General features: G+C 40.1%; 1 protein-coding gene across 1 annotated transcript in view; it reads right to left on the bottom strand.

The window, feature by feature from the left end:
- LOC147422816 (cytochrome P450 709B2-like) overlaps positions 1-5,274 on the bottom strand; it is a 33,719-nt gene extending 28,445 nt beyond the window's left edge. Inside the window, exons 1-4 of the mRNA XM_086502793.1 lie at positions 4,890-5,274; positions 4,477-4,700; positions 4,094-4,338; positions 3,520-3,886 (exon numbers count right to left, since the gene is read on the bottom strand). Of these exons, the coding sequence (XP_086358919.1) occupies positions 3,520-3,886; positions 4,094-4,338; positions 4,477-4,700; positions 4,890-5,166 (1,113 nt within the window). The 5' untranslated portion in view covers positions 5,167-5,274. The remainder of the gene's footprint in view (positions 1-3,519; positions 3,887-4,093; positions 4,339-4,476; positions 4,701-4,889) is intronic.
- Positions 5,275-15,413: the final 10,139 nt, after the last annotated feature.

Here is a 15,413-nt window from a genome sequence, read left to right as displayed (position 1 = left end):
TAGGTGCTAACCACATCCCTCATTTGTATAACAAAGCTATTGTCAAGCATTGTTGAGGTCCTTGAATAAAGTTGCTTGCTACACTCAAAAGATCATCGACAATAGCGTGCAATCGAGTCCATGATCCTTGCTAGTATCACTACTTAATTTCTCCTCTCATAAGAGATATTTCATGAAATCGCACAAGAAACCCTGAGGACCCACATTCATATGTTATTTTTTATTTTTAAAGATTTTTTAATAACACAATTATGATTTTTAAAACATACATTCTACAAATTTATATTTCATAATTTTAAACAAAAAAATCAAAACAAATCAAAAAGAAAAAGACAAAATCACTCACTTAACAAAACAAAACCAAAGTCAAGGAGAAAAGAAACTCTACACAATCGATCATAATAAAGCCACTATTGCAGAAGGACCAAAAACAGACTCAAAAAAAATTCTTTATTTAAGCTAAATGAAACAAATATACACACATAAAATCACATCGACATAGGATTATACTATCAATAGTTCTTGGGGTATGCACACCCTCCCAATAAATCTCCATGAAGCTCAATAGTTAGTCACCACCAGAACAAAAATAAAAAAGATTTGCATGTCCACTAGATGACTTAAAAATATACATTCATAAGGTCAGAATAGTCTCAACTTACGAATTATAAGACCCTAGAGAGGATAGAACACTCACAAAAATACAAAAGCAAGGTACACAAGAAAACCAAAAAAGAAAAAAAAAACTTTATTTGCTACTAAACAAAACTAGATAAAACAAACCATTATTCATTTAGAAAAGGCATAAAGCAAAATAAGTTAAAGCAGCTTACTTGACTAAAACTTGAAACAAGTACTCAACTTTAAACTAAGGATAAGACATCCCAAAGACTTTAATCCTAGCAATCACACTCCACACAACAACTTCTAAAAATACTAGAAATGAATACTACAACAAACGTACCTAGAAGAGGCTAAATATAACCAAAGTAGTACAAGGTTCAAAACTTGACAATATGCAACCTCAGCTTTGTTGCTTGTCCAAAAAGGAAGGATAAAATTTTCACCTTTATCATGCATAGCATGGACAACAGCTCTACAATCCCTACTCACATTGTCAATGCCCAAGAGTAGGTGCAAGTTTGTACAGAGGTCATTCATGCCTTGAACGTACTCTATAAAAACAACAAACTGTATTTCTATCACCCTCCGGAGGTGCTCGGAAAACTCAGACAAGATAAAGGCTAGCATTTGTCAAGTAAGAGCAAAAAATACGAAATGCAATAAAGATCTAAGCAGCAAATTAGTGTGTTTATATACCTAGATGAATCCGGGATAAGCCCAGACTCACCCTTATACTCAGATTTATGTCTGAAATCTGAGTATACCTCATGAGAGAGCTATCGAGGACAGAACCAATGAAGTCTACTCTAGATAGATAGAAACTACTGCATTGGAGGTGTCGCCCTTGTTGATTTGAGGCTGAAAATCACCATCCACAACCAATAACGCAAGCAAGAGGAAGATCTGCCCCAAACAGCCAGCAATGTGCACTTAACTCGGTCACTTTTGATAAGAGCTTGTAGGGGTCGCTTTTGCAGCAAGAAGGCCAGGTTTGAGGGTGAATTCCAAAATGTGGATGTTGTAGGCAAAATGTAGGAATACCTTTGCAGAAGCCAAAACTGCAACTTGTAGGGATTGCTTCGATAGAGGAGGGCCCATCTACAAGCAAACTTCAAAGATCTCGCATCTACTGGTCGCCAATAGATTGAAGCTTCTACTTATCCATTCTATCAACTGACAAGGAATGGAGCATAGTACTTTTCATTGTGCAGATTTTTGGTGATTTATGGATCTCTTCGAAGCTATTACTTTTCCGTTCTGTGGCTTGGCAAACAAGGGAGCATAGCTAAATTGGATTCCAGAAAGGAAGCTCCCTATCAACCTTGAAATTTTGGAAGCAATGATAGAGATCCACTAATTACACGCCCCTCTTTTGAAAGCACTCTTTGATAACATGAGAAACACCTCGACATCTATAGTCAGATGTATAGTCTCTTTTGCATCTCTTGAAGACTTATGCTGGAAAACATTGTTTTGGAAAACTAGCTTCCTTTGAAATTATTGAAAGGACTTGCAAAACTATTATTCATGTCAAGACACACTTAAGGAGGCTTTGCTCAAGTCTAAAAGAGAAGCAAAGAAGAATTGCGGACAAGCTTGACTTACGAGTCAAAGATTAGTGATTGGGTTTTGATCTAAAAGGAAAAGGCAAGACTCAAACGACTGACAATGGCTACACGTGTATTCAACAAACATGAGGAAATTAGAAGGGATCTTTAAAAGAAAGAGTCTCTTTGAATAAATCTCATGGAGGTTAAGAACCCTCTTCCTACAGATGTGCAATGGACAGGTCCAGAGACTTGAAACATAATGAGGATTTATCGAGTTACAATCAAGATAATTTAGGACTTGGATAAGTTTTCTATATGAATTTTCACATAGTATGGCTGATAGCATGCGTCCATCATACTATGAGGTGGATGCTCAATAAGATGGCTTGTTGGATGGCCACATCCAAAGAGACATAAAGTGGGACAGTGGACTCAAAACGGATGGCTTTGGATGGATGGCCGCATCCAAAGAGACGTAGAGCAAGACAATGGACTCAAATGTGACCCAATGCCGCTCTAAGTCCATCGGAGATGGAGATGTGCATGTGATTTGACAATGTTCCAATTTACTTGGTAATAATTTGGCCAGGACAGATTTCAAACACAGTGAGATGCTTGTAGCTAGCTTAGTTCCATGGATTCACACTCCCACCATGGCAATCGAATGCATTATTTGTTGTGAGCATATTGTGTACATGCTTCAATGTAAGTAATCTTTCTTTACTCTTTTGCTTTGTTGAGGACAATTGATTTTGAACGAACTATGTGGTGGGCTTTAGTGTTAAGCTTTTTGCGTCTAGGTCAAAAACGCAATTGGTAACTCGGGTTACTTATATACCCCAAGGTTACAAGAATCCTAGAACTGGCAGACTCAGGGTTGTGCCCCATATTGGACGCAAATTTGGCGACAATAAGGGTTTCCAACTAATAAATAGGTCACATCATCATTAAATTAAGCTTAAGTGGCTTAAAAATAATTATAGGCCCAAACAATAGACAAAACACGCAAATAGAGAGCCAAAGTGACCACTCTAGTATATAGCAACTCCTTCATCTATGCCCTAGACCTGAGCTATCCTCCTCCCTATCTCAAACCAGATTTATATATGGCAGATCAAAAACAAAAAGTGTTAGGTCTTGGATTGGCTTTTTCCTTTGCGGTTACTTTGTCATATTTGATCTGGATCAATAACCTAAACATGTTTTTTTTTCCATGTAATTTAGAGTGCAGGCATGCAAAGGACAAGCGAGACATATAGTTAGGGCAGGCATACATCGTGCATAACAGTGCATCTTGGAACTTTAATCCGTGAGAACGAACAATCATAAATACTGATCCACTCACTATCTTAAGGCTGTGAAGAAGATTGTAAGTGAGGGGCTCTTTGTTCAGCACACACAGCACTTCTTCCCTGGCCCTTTCTTGCCACTCTGGATTGATAGCTAGCAGCATAGTTGCCCAGGTCATTAAACTTGCCGTCGTTTCATGGCCGGCAAAGAAAAACGTCTTGCACTCATCCACAATTTCCTTCATGGTCAAACTTAACTTCTTTTGTGTGCCTGAAAGTTCTTTCCTGTTCGCAGCCATCAATATTCCCAGCAAGTCATCAGCACTGTGATCGCTCTCTCTACTTTTTATAACGTGCTCAAGGTTTGACAATATCTCTTTGTTCAATCTCCATGCATATCTATTACTTGGTGTAGGTAAGTATCTGCAAGCAGGAAGAGGCAATAATGGGATAAGTTCCGATGCAGACAAAAAGCCTTGTAATAAGATAGCAGTCAAACCATCTATGATCAAATATGAGCGTGTGTGTGTGTGTGAGTGTGTGTGTGTGTGTCCCTGTTAAATTGAACGCCAACTCCTGAAATCAATGTACCATAGATCAGGACCTGAACACGTCAAAAAACTGCCAAACCTCAATCCAGGAATATAGATGGATCGCAAGCGCTTGGCAACAATCACTTGCTGCTTTTGCTGAAGCTTAAAAACTTGCATCCCTTCTTTATAGCTGCTCCCAAATGCAGTATGGGCTATAATGTCAGCTGTAAGGACTTTGAATTCTTCATGGACATCAATTTCCTTTGTTGCATGGCCGTCAAGTTCACTCTCCCACTTGTCTAAAGTTGCTTGAATGCAAGCTATCATTGTTGGAGTCATCAACTGTGGCGTAAAAAACAGAAGCAATTAGAGCTAACCCTATGAGCAACCTTTTGATAAACGGAGCAAAGAAAATGATTATTTTGTACTCATATTTTCTGTGCATCCAGCATTGACATGAATACAATCAGACAATCAGACCTTCAATTTTTCCACAAAGAACGCTGGACTGACAATGCGGCGATGTTGAGCCCATCTCTCCCCTTCTAAATTTCCAACTGCTTCCCCTCCCAGATCCTTAGCATCTGGCCTCAAAGTAAGCTTTTTGAAGTGACCAAATTTGTTCGACAGAATCTCCTTGACATGTTCTGGATCACTGACAGGCAAGACAGCCTTAAATCCGAGCCAGAACACAAAAACGTCCCCTGTGAGAAAAGCTCTTGATTCTTAGTGTGTCATTTGCATGTATGTCTGTCACATACATGTATATGTGTCGAGCCTTTCTAATGATGAAGCAGACGTATATGTGTAAGAGCAGAAACCATGCACGCACCCACACCCACCCACAGAGAGAGAGAGAGAGAGAGAGAGAGAGAGAGAGAGAGAGATGTAACCATAAGTTCTCTTCCAAAGTTCTAGGTGCGGCGCAATTCTAAGAATACTCTTGTGAGGAAGGAGTGGGAGAGAGATGCCACGGGCCTCTTCGCTCACACGTGAGATTTCACGCAGGTTGCCAAGCAGCGGGGTGTAGGGAAGGCACTTTACTCCCTGCTTCTCAAAAGACTTCTTGATAGTCCAGGGATCCCACAGCACCAACCTCAACACCTTCCATAACAGGAAGCAGCAATAAACAACGCCAACCATTGCTGCAACGTTGATGAGAAGCTCCATCGCCCGGGCGCCGCCGGGGGGGGAAGAGGGTGTGTGTGTGTGTGTGTGTGTGTGAGAGAGAGAGAGAGAGAGAGAGAGAGAGCTCGGCGTTTAGAAGAACGCAGTAGCAAGTACCTGACGATGCTGCGAAGAAGGCCGTGTCAAATAGTCAAAGCTTGCCATTTCATTTGTTTTGTGGGAAATGTGATTCCAACCCAGAGATGCCAGCAATGGAAAACTCTCACCGTCTCCCCTAATACGTTTGGGAGAACAAATTCAAGATCACATAGGCATGTTAAAACATATTAGCCTCTCAAAAAAATGTCTCTTAACTTTTAGTTCTCCATTTAGAATTTTGAGAAGTCTACATCTAAGCAATAAAAAAAGAAAAAAAAACATAAGCCTTCTAAATCTTGAAAAAAATATAAATTTATAAAGAACATGCTTTAAAAAATAAATTTCTTATTTTCAAAAAGTGTAACTAAAGTGTACTTATTTATATGTGTGTTTTTTACCAAGGCAAAACAAAAGAAAATTGAAAAAGTGAATGTAACCTCGAGAAGTAGTTTTTAAATCAATATCCCACCCTCCCAAAAAGAGCATGATTTTGCTTAATTTTCAATACTTTCAAGCCCCACTTGAACACTTATTAATGCACCCACAACAAGATAAGAGTTGAACACCAAGAAGATAAGAGTTGAACACCAGGAGCATTATGCACACAGTGTAAACAAGTTTTCAATTGGGCTTTAATCAAAAGTAGTGAAAACTCTCCATCCACCAATTAACTACATGTGTGGTCCTACTTTCATGCCGTTGTTGCCATAGGTAGAATCTTCATGCCAAGACAACACCACTATTGGCACAACCGCTAATTTCTATGTATGCCCTTTTAGTGATGAAGACACCGCCTCTCTCTCTCTCTCTCTCTCTCTCTCTCTCTCTCTCTCTCTCTCTCTCTCACACACACACACACACACACACACACACACACACACACACACACACACACACAAAACAGCTACTTGAAAGGAAGAAGATAGGGAAGGTATGAGCAAGAAATGGTAAAATGCATCAGAACATATGGTTGAATTTGTGACATGTTTAACCTTGCACTAAGCATGGCATGCCCCATAATTGGACATCTAATTGGATTAAGCCTACATATAAGGAGGGGATGTGTCACAAACATGAATAATCAATATACGTACATATAGGGAAAATTACCAAAATACTTCAGAAAATTAAGGAAATTCTCAAAATACCCCTCAAATTTCAAAATTTCTTAATATACCCATATCATTTTTGGATGGATTGCCCCAATTTCCTTTGAGTTTAATCTATTTTGATAATAGATATCTATCTTTAAGTGTCTTAGACAAAACTATTTACCAACAAGCTCACAAATAGAGGTAAAACTAATTAGCAGTTTCATCTTGATACCACACTACCATCTAAAAAGCTAGCTCTATATATCATCTTCTACAAGGGAGAACTAACCTTCCCATGAAGAGTCTCAATAAAAGAATTGTCTTAGAGATGCTTGTGATGATAATGAGGGGCATTTTGGGAATTTTTTGGTCAAATATGAGGGGTAAACTAGGAATTTCCACAAATTTCAAGGGTATTTTGTGTAATTTTCCCTTAAATAAATAGAATTTGATAGAGAGAATAGGGAAGAGTAAATAAAAGGATCGACACTGTATTTGGGATAAAAAAATGAGCTAGTCCTCCCCCCTTAAAGAATATCTTTATTAATGGGGAGAATCTTATACAAGCACAAGACAATGGCACTTTCCTTCCCTTTCAGGAACTAAAGAGACAGATCTCTCTCCTTAGCGATCCTTTGGTTTGATCTCATAGCATAGCCGCTCTGCAACCCGCCTCATGTTCCTTCTCCAAAATTCCTCAAGCACATGGTGAATCCTCCTTGCTCAGGTCTCAAAGGTAGGGTACCCGCAAAACACAAACACACTAGCAAAATCTATGAAACTCATGTAGAAATCATCACTTGTTCTTTTGGTACAGAAAGAAACCTCCGAGTGCAAACTTGCCATGGGAACTCATCGAACCATCTTCATAGAATCTCCACGTGTAGATGCTCAGCAAGGAAACCTAGCAATTTTAATTCAAAATTGAAGCAGTAATGGTTGTTTTTATAAGCACTGGTGAGAGGAGATGTAAAATCTAGGGTGGATCAGGGTAGTGTTACCATATACATGTGGTAGTGATGTGTGTGAACACACTAGGACCGCCGGGGCATTTTTTCCCTCTTTAGGAGGTTTTTTCCCCCGTGCATTGTATATACGTCCATCACTCTAGGGCTACCTATCTTTCCATTGCACACTAAGTTATACACTCTCTATTGTGTGCCTTGAGCTTCCTTCGTCTTCTCCAAGCTCTGTGTGTTTCTCTGCAACCCTAATTCCAACAATTGGTATCAAAGCAGGTCACGTCCTCCTGGGCTTAGTCGCCAGCTGCTCCAGCACACGCCTGCTCACTTTCTCTGATTTCAGTGAGCTTTGGCGAGCGTTTGCTCGGAATTTTGATTTGGGCTCATTTCGGCCTCCATTTCCACTACAGGCAGTACTGCACAGGCTATTTCGTCATTTTGTGCAGAATTTCTGTTAGTGCCTTTTTCTGCATAACAGGAGCCTTACAGTCTTCTACGGTTTGTGCTATATAGCACAGGTTGTTCCCACTCCATTTCTCCTATTTTCGGGCAGTTTTCACATCAGGTGCAGCATTTACCATGGCTGACAACAACAACACAGATGTGTTCAAGATGTTTGTTGCTGCTGAGGACAGGTTGGATGGGGACAACTACCCTATGTGGGCTTATATGATGCAACATGTTTTTGTGTCAAAGGGTGTCTGGAACATTGTGCAGGGCATTGATGTACGTCCTGGTTCTGAGGATGTAGGCGATGTTGAGGATGTTGCAAGTCTTGCTGCAAGGATTGCAGCTGTTAGAGTTGTTTTGCCTACGGCAGAACAAGCTCGTTGGGATGTTAAGGATGCCCAGGCTCATGCATTGATTGCGTTGTCTGTGAAGCGCACCATTGTTCCTCACATCCGTTCAGCAAAATCTGCAAAACAGGCTTGGGATATTTTAGCAGGTCTTTATGCAAGCCGCAGTGAGGCTAAAATTGCTTTGCTGCATAAAGAGCTGGAGTTGAAGATTATGCATGAGGAAGATGATATGGACACTTTCCTTGCTAGTGTCAAGGATATCAATGAGCAGCTTATTTCTGCAGGTGAAGTCATTTCAGACAGTTCCCTTGTGCAGACTGTTCTTGATGCCTTACCAGATTCCTACCAGACTTTTGCTAGTACTTGGAGACTGATGATCCAAGGAAATCCTGAAGTTGTCAAGTTTGATGCATTATGCACATTGCTGTTGCAAGAGTCACTTTCTAGAAAAAACAGGACTAGGCAGCGTGCAATTGAACAGGCTTTTATTGCTTCTCAAAGAAAGGGTGGTAACAGTAATGCAGCCACTTCTTATGGTTCTGCTGCAAGTGGCAAAAATTATGTTCTAATGCTTCTGCTGGCAGTACTTCGTCTGGCAATTCTGGTGATAAGGGCAAAAAGAAGATGCGTTGCCATATTGTAAAGCCAATGATCACTTGATCAAGTCGTGTCCTAAGTTGAAGGCCAAAGAGGCTAAGAAGAAAGAGGGTGGTTCCACTGCAAATGCTGGTTCCACTACAAATGCAGTCATTGTTGAGTCTTCTGTGAAAGGATACTGTGTTGCTGATGTTGATACATAATGGTCTTTTAGCGCAGAGTGCACTTACAATCCTGTTGTCCATGATGCATGCTTGTCAGTTGCTGCAAATTCACATGTGTGGTATTTCGACAGTGGTGCTACAAAGCACATTACCTCACATCGTGAATTGTTTACCTCTCTCGAGTCTGTCCCTCATGGGAATTCAGTCACTTGTGCCAACAACGCCTCTTATCCAGTTCAGGGAGTTGGAAAGATTGTGCTCACTGCTGCTAATGGCAGTTCCTTCACACTTGTTGATGCACTTTATGTACCTGGGATCAAGAAGAATCTCTTGTCTGTATCCACACTTGCTACACTTGAACTTGTAGTCAAATTTGTGGATGACAGATGTACAGTTCATGATCTCAGTTTTGGTGATGAAATTGTTGCATCTGGGCTTTTGTTCCGTGGGCTGTATAAGCTCACTTTGTATGACAAGTGTGGACAAAATTTCACAAATGCTGTTGCAGATTCAAGGGCTATTTCAGATGCAAAACTTTGGCATGAACGTTTTGGTCATCTGAATTTTGCTAGTTTGCTGCGTTTGCAGAAATCTGATATGGTTGCTTCTTTGCCACCTCTTGAAGCACCTGTCAAACATGTTTGTGAAGGCTGTATTTTGGGTAAGATGCAGCGTTCTAAGTTTCCAAAGGATGGTTCAGTTCGGGCCACATGCAGGTTGCAGCTTGTGCATAGTGATGTTTGTGGGCCCATGCAAACTCCGTCCTTGGGCAATTACCTGTACTTCGTGACTTTCATTGATGATTACTCCAGGCATGCATGGGTATTTCAGTTTAAACCGAAGTCCGAAGTTTTTATGTGCTTCAAACAATTTCTGGCTATGGCTGAAAATGTCTCAAAATGTATTATGGGCACCCTCCGTTCCGATCGAGGGGGGGAGTATATGTCTCATGCATTTCTGGATAGTCGTGGGATAAAACACCAATGTACAGTGCCTTATACACCTCAGCAAAATGGTGTTGCTGAGAGGAAAAACAGGTCACTGACGAAAACGGCACGATGTATGGTCAAAAGTCAAGCTTTACCACATTCTTTTTGGCTTGAGGCCATCATGTGTGCCACTTATGTACTTAACAGGTGTCCTACGAAAGCTTTGCAGTCTATTACTCCATATGAAGCATGGCATGATAGAAAGCCTTCTATTGAGCACATGCGTGTTTTTGGCTGTTTGGCATATGCTTTGGTGCCACAAGTGCAGCGCAAAAAATTGGATGATAAGGCTATCAAATGTATTTTTGTTGGTTATACTGCTGAAAGCAAAGGTTACAGGTTGTATCATCCGCAAACAAAACGTATTCTGGTTTCTTGGGATGTAGTGTTTGTGGAAGATTCTGTTCAGCCCTTGCTGTCATGTACTAGAGATAGTAATGTAAGCTCACAGGACATTTATGACACTTTGTTGCCTCTTTTCAGTGGTCTAAATACAAATGTAAGTTCCAATGAGGCAAATGTACAGCCTATGGGGGTTTCTGAAAATGTTTTAGATCAGCCTATTACTGATGCACATGTAAATGATGTACTTGATGAGGAAAGGGCTGAAAATGAGCAGGCTAGAGGTATGCCAAAATGGCTGGTGCACACTTTGCGTGACAGTAAATTGGATGCACCTTTGTCTAGTCGTACTCGTTCGGGCTCTCGCCATGCATCTTATGCATCAGATTGTTATGCTTTGGCTGTGTCTAGTTTACATGATGTTGAGGAGCCTCTGTCTTTTGATGAAGCACAGAATTCAGAAAATTGGATGGCTGCCATGCAATTAGAATATGATGCACTTATAGAAAATGACACATGGACTTTATGTGATTTGCCTCCTGGCAAAAAGGCCATTGGTACGAAGTGGGTTTACAAGTTGAAACGCAAGCCGGATGGTGAGATCGATCGCCATAAGGCTCGACTTGTTGCAAAGGGTTATGCACAGCAAAAATGCATAGATTATGAAGAGACTTTTGCTCCCACTTGTCGTATGACTACTGCGTGTTTTCTATATGCATTGGCAGCTCATTTTGGTTGGGATGTACATCAATCAGACATTGTTACTGCTTTCTTGAATGGTGACATATTTGAGGAAGTTTATGTAACGCAGCCTCGCGGTTTTGTCATAAAAGGACAAGAGTGCAAATGTAACAAGGCTTTGTATGGGTTGAAGCAATCTCCTCGTGCTTGGTATGAGAAAGCTGACACTCATTTGGTCAAACAAGGCTTTCGTAATAGTCCAACAGAAAGCACATTGTATGTAAAGCGTGAGGGTGATGTACTTCTCATTGTGGTTCTTTATGTTGACGATTTGCTGATCACTGGACCAAATGAGAGACATATTGCTGAATTTAAGGCTGATTTGAATGCTACTTTCAAGATGAAAGATTTGGGGCTGTTGCATCATTACTTGGGTATACAGTTTAAGCAGTGTGATGGTGGTATTGCCTTGTGTCAGAAAAGTTACATAGAGACATTGCTATGTAAGTTTGGACTTGAGGATTGCAAACCTATTGCCACTCCCATGGAAACAGGTTTGAAGTTGAGTCTACATGATGTTGTTGATCCTGCTGATGTCACTCTTTATCAAACTGCTGTTGGCTGCCTCATTTATGTATGCAACACGAGGCTGGATATTCAGTTTTTAGTCTCACAGGTCAGCAGATTTATGCATAGCCCAGGGTCTAAGCATTGGCAGGCTGTCAAGAGGATTTTCCGCTACCTAAGTGGCACTTTACATCTTGGCATGTTTTATCCCAAGGGGGCATCGTTGCCGCCAGACTTACATGCTTTTTCGGACTCAGATTGGGCTGGTTGTTTTGACACGTGAGTGTCCACAAGTGGTTTTTGTTTCATGCTTGGCAGTTCATGTATATCATGGTTGAGCAAGAAGCAACCTACTGTGGCCACTTCGAGTTGTGAGGCTGAGTAAAGGGCAGTCTTCACAGCTACGGTTGAGTGTGTATGGCTCAAACGCCTTATGGCTGATTTGGGTGTTGGACAAGACACTGCCAACACTATCTACACTGACAGTCACAGCGCATTGGCAGTTGCGAGGAACCTAGTTTTTCATGCTCGCACAAAGCACATTGAGGTTCATTACCACTATGTCAGGGAGAGGCTCTCAGCAGGAGAGATCAGCTTGGCTTATGTGCCAACACAAGACAACCTTGTAGATCTTTTCACAAAGGCATTGTCTCGTGAGAAGCTTGAAGCTTTCCGCAAAGCTTTGGGCTTACTCCCCTTTGTGGACTGATCCTGTCCTCAAGGCATGGCACTTCCCTTTACTCATGTGCCAGCTCTCGTTCACCGCATCACTCCAGGGGGGATTTGTTACCATATACATGTGGTAGTGATGTGTGTGAACACACTAGGACTGCCGGGGCATTTTTTCCCTCTTTAGGAGGTTTTTTCCCCTGTGCATTGTATATACGCCCATCACTCTAGGGCTACCTATCTTTCCATTGCACACTAAGTTATACACTCTCTATTGTGTGCCTTGAGCTTCCTTCGTCTTCTCCAAGCTGTGTGTGTTTCTCTGCAACCCTAATTCCAACAGATAGCCTAGAGAGAGAGGGGTCGTTGTCTTTTACCCACACCAAAAACAGAGAGGGTGCGATTTACAGCAAGAATAGAAGCAGAAAGGAGGTGCCCAGTTATTTGTACAATGGCTACCCGCTTATTATTTGGGCAACCAAACACTTTTAAAAATGGTATGAACTTGCAAAATTCATGAAAACTTGAATTTTAAAGTTAAATCCCTTACATACACACAATCTAGGGATCTTCGAATGCATTCACATGCATAGATGCAATGCTAATATAGACTGGAAAGGCAACTTGCTTTTTTAGAAAGCAATTGCATTTCTTCAAAGCTACTTATACATTCAAGCGCTTGCATCTTATGCATAACTCATCCTCAGTGCGGATTTTCTATTCATACCATGGAATATTCCCTCATTGATGCTCTCGTCACATATCATGTGATGCATCAAGATTTTCCACTACTTAGCCTCTCATTGACCGAACTTACATAACAACTCCTTAGTGATGCTCTATGTCACCCATCAAATGACACATCAAAGATGTCCGTTCCTAGTGGCTCATTCAGCCTCGTAGATCTACATTTCTAACTTAACATTTCTAATGTGCACAAACATAAATAGTCCTGATTTCATTAAATTGAAATTGTGTTACAAAAATAAGAAATTAATCAATTTAGCAACAAGGTGTAAACAATGTAAACAAGTATCAGACTATAATGGTGATGGATCTCATATGGAAAATCTATTTGGAATTGGAATGCAAGAAAAGTTGAGTGCACGGCCGGAAGAAAATGGCAAAGTGCTCTCAAGCAAGTAGGCTTCCATCAAAATCATAGCACACTTGATCATCTTTCTTACCCTTTAAGTTCTAAACGAGAAAGGTTGATTAAAAGGAAAGTCTTGTATTGCTTGCTTTGTGAACTTCAAGAAGGCTTTTGATGTAGTTCCTCAAGAGAATCTTTGGAGACACATGGAAGAACTCCCAAGTACCAAGTGAATACATGCATGGGATTTCACGTATATAGAGAAAGTGCTATGCTGGGAAAGGAAATTTGAGAAATTATCTAGAGCAATATTTGTCTCGAGCAATATTGGTTTTAACCAAGGGCACTTTCATCAAGTGAATATGCTTGGGAGAGGAAATTTGAGAAATTATCTCGAGCAATATTTGTCTCAAGCAATATTGGTTTTAACCACCGGCACTTTCATCAAGTCCTTTGAGCTATGCAGCACTAATTATTTAGAGCACATGGTTCTTGAGTATATGCATGAAGAAGGAATTGAGGGACATCTTATTGGTAATGTTGGGAACATGATTTTGATATATAAATGATGTAATGCTTTTGGCTCATACTCAAAAAGATGCACAAAAGCTCAAGTCAATCCTTTAAAACTTTTGCTTGCTCGGTGGTTTGATGGTTAATGTCTCAAGAAAAAGGTTATGCTTGTTGAAAATGTCAACAAAGAAAAACCATGCATTGTATATGATCAAGGGCCACTTGAAGTAGTAAAAAGTTTCAAGTATATTACATTGGCTCTAATGTTCTAGCCAACCACAAATGGCATGAATGTGCTTAAAGCAAGGAAGAGAGCCTATTATGCATTTGAAAACATATGCAACCGAGGGGGTATCAAAATGTTGGATTCTCAAGAAATAACTTTTCAACACCTTGGTAACATGTACTACTTCCTTGTAGGGTGGTAGCATTATTGTCTTCTTTTGGACAAAATTTGACAATGTTCAAAAGAATTTTCTTATGAACTGTCTCCAACTAAAGATACAAACACCTTACATTTTCCTTCTCCTTGAGTAGGTCAATTTGGATGTCAGAAGCACTTTATAGCTTCTTCTAAGCATATTCTATCCACTACTATACTTAAAAACTGATTTTGGATGTGTTTTTTTGCAATATGAGTCTAAAGAGCACGTAAACAGACACATTTAAAACCATAGTTATTGCGAGAAACTTACATAAAACAAAATAGCTTTTACCTAAGAACATGTGTAAGAAAAAAAATACCACACTATATGAGGGAGATACAAACAAGAGAAGCAAAAGAGAAGACTTTGTAGACAAGCTACTTCAAGACTTGTTGTAGTAATCCTGAGTGTTTGTTGATTCAAATCTTCCTGACATATACCTCTTCTTTCATCTCCTCCTCAGCATCATCTTCAATATCTTCTAGTGGATCCATCTGAGAATCGTGGCTTCTTCATGCCTAGCTATATCATCTTCTTCTTCTTGGTTGTGTGCTTCCTCTCTGCTTGTTTCTTGATTCTCTATCTTTTCTTGTTGATTCAATGTCTCATAAATCTTCCTGACATATACCTCTTCTTTCATCTTCTCCTCAGCATCATCTTCAATATCTTCTAGTGGATCCATCTGAGAAGTGTGGCTTCTTCATGCCTAGCTATATCATCATCTTCTTCTTGGTTGTGTGCTTCCTCTCTGCTTGTTTCTTGATTCTCTATATCTTCTTCTTTTCTTGGAAACAATGTGTCATGCTCTGTGACAAACTCTAAATGTTCTTGTTGAGTGCCTAATGGTGTTGCTAATCGTTGAGAGGTGGTGGCCACTTTTGGCAACTATTCATCGGTGTTTTAGCCACTTCTTGCTCACTTTTTGTACAGCTATTTCTTCAGTCTTGGCTTAAGCATCTTTATCTTCAGCTCCATCCTTTTGGAGTTTGGCTCTCTCTTCTTCTTTGTAGAGTGATTCTGATGATATTGAGGGTAAGAGAGAGATTCATCTATATTATTGACAATGCTAATTGCAGAAAAAAACTTGGAATAGAGTGTACACACAAACTTGATTACTAAATTGAACAAAAGTGAGTACAAAGAGGCTCATTATATAGAGCTAGTGTAGACATTTCATATGGCATCATATATGACATCATATGGAAGCTCCAAATCAAACCAATCCAATTGAGAACTTATGGTTGACCTTTTAGGC

Source organism: Adiantum capillus-veneris, chromosome 27 (genome assembly GCF_014529385.1).
Source record: "Adiantum capillus-veneris isolate H3 chromosome 27, ASM1452938v2, whole genome shotgun sequence".
NCBI lineage: Eukaryota > Viridiplantae > Streptophyta > Polypodiopsida > Polypodiales > Pteridaceae > Adiantum > Adiantum capillus-veneris.
This window is presented reverse-complemented; position numbering and strand designations above follow the sequence as displayed.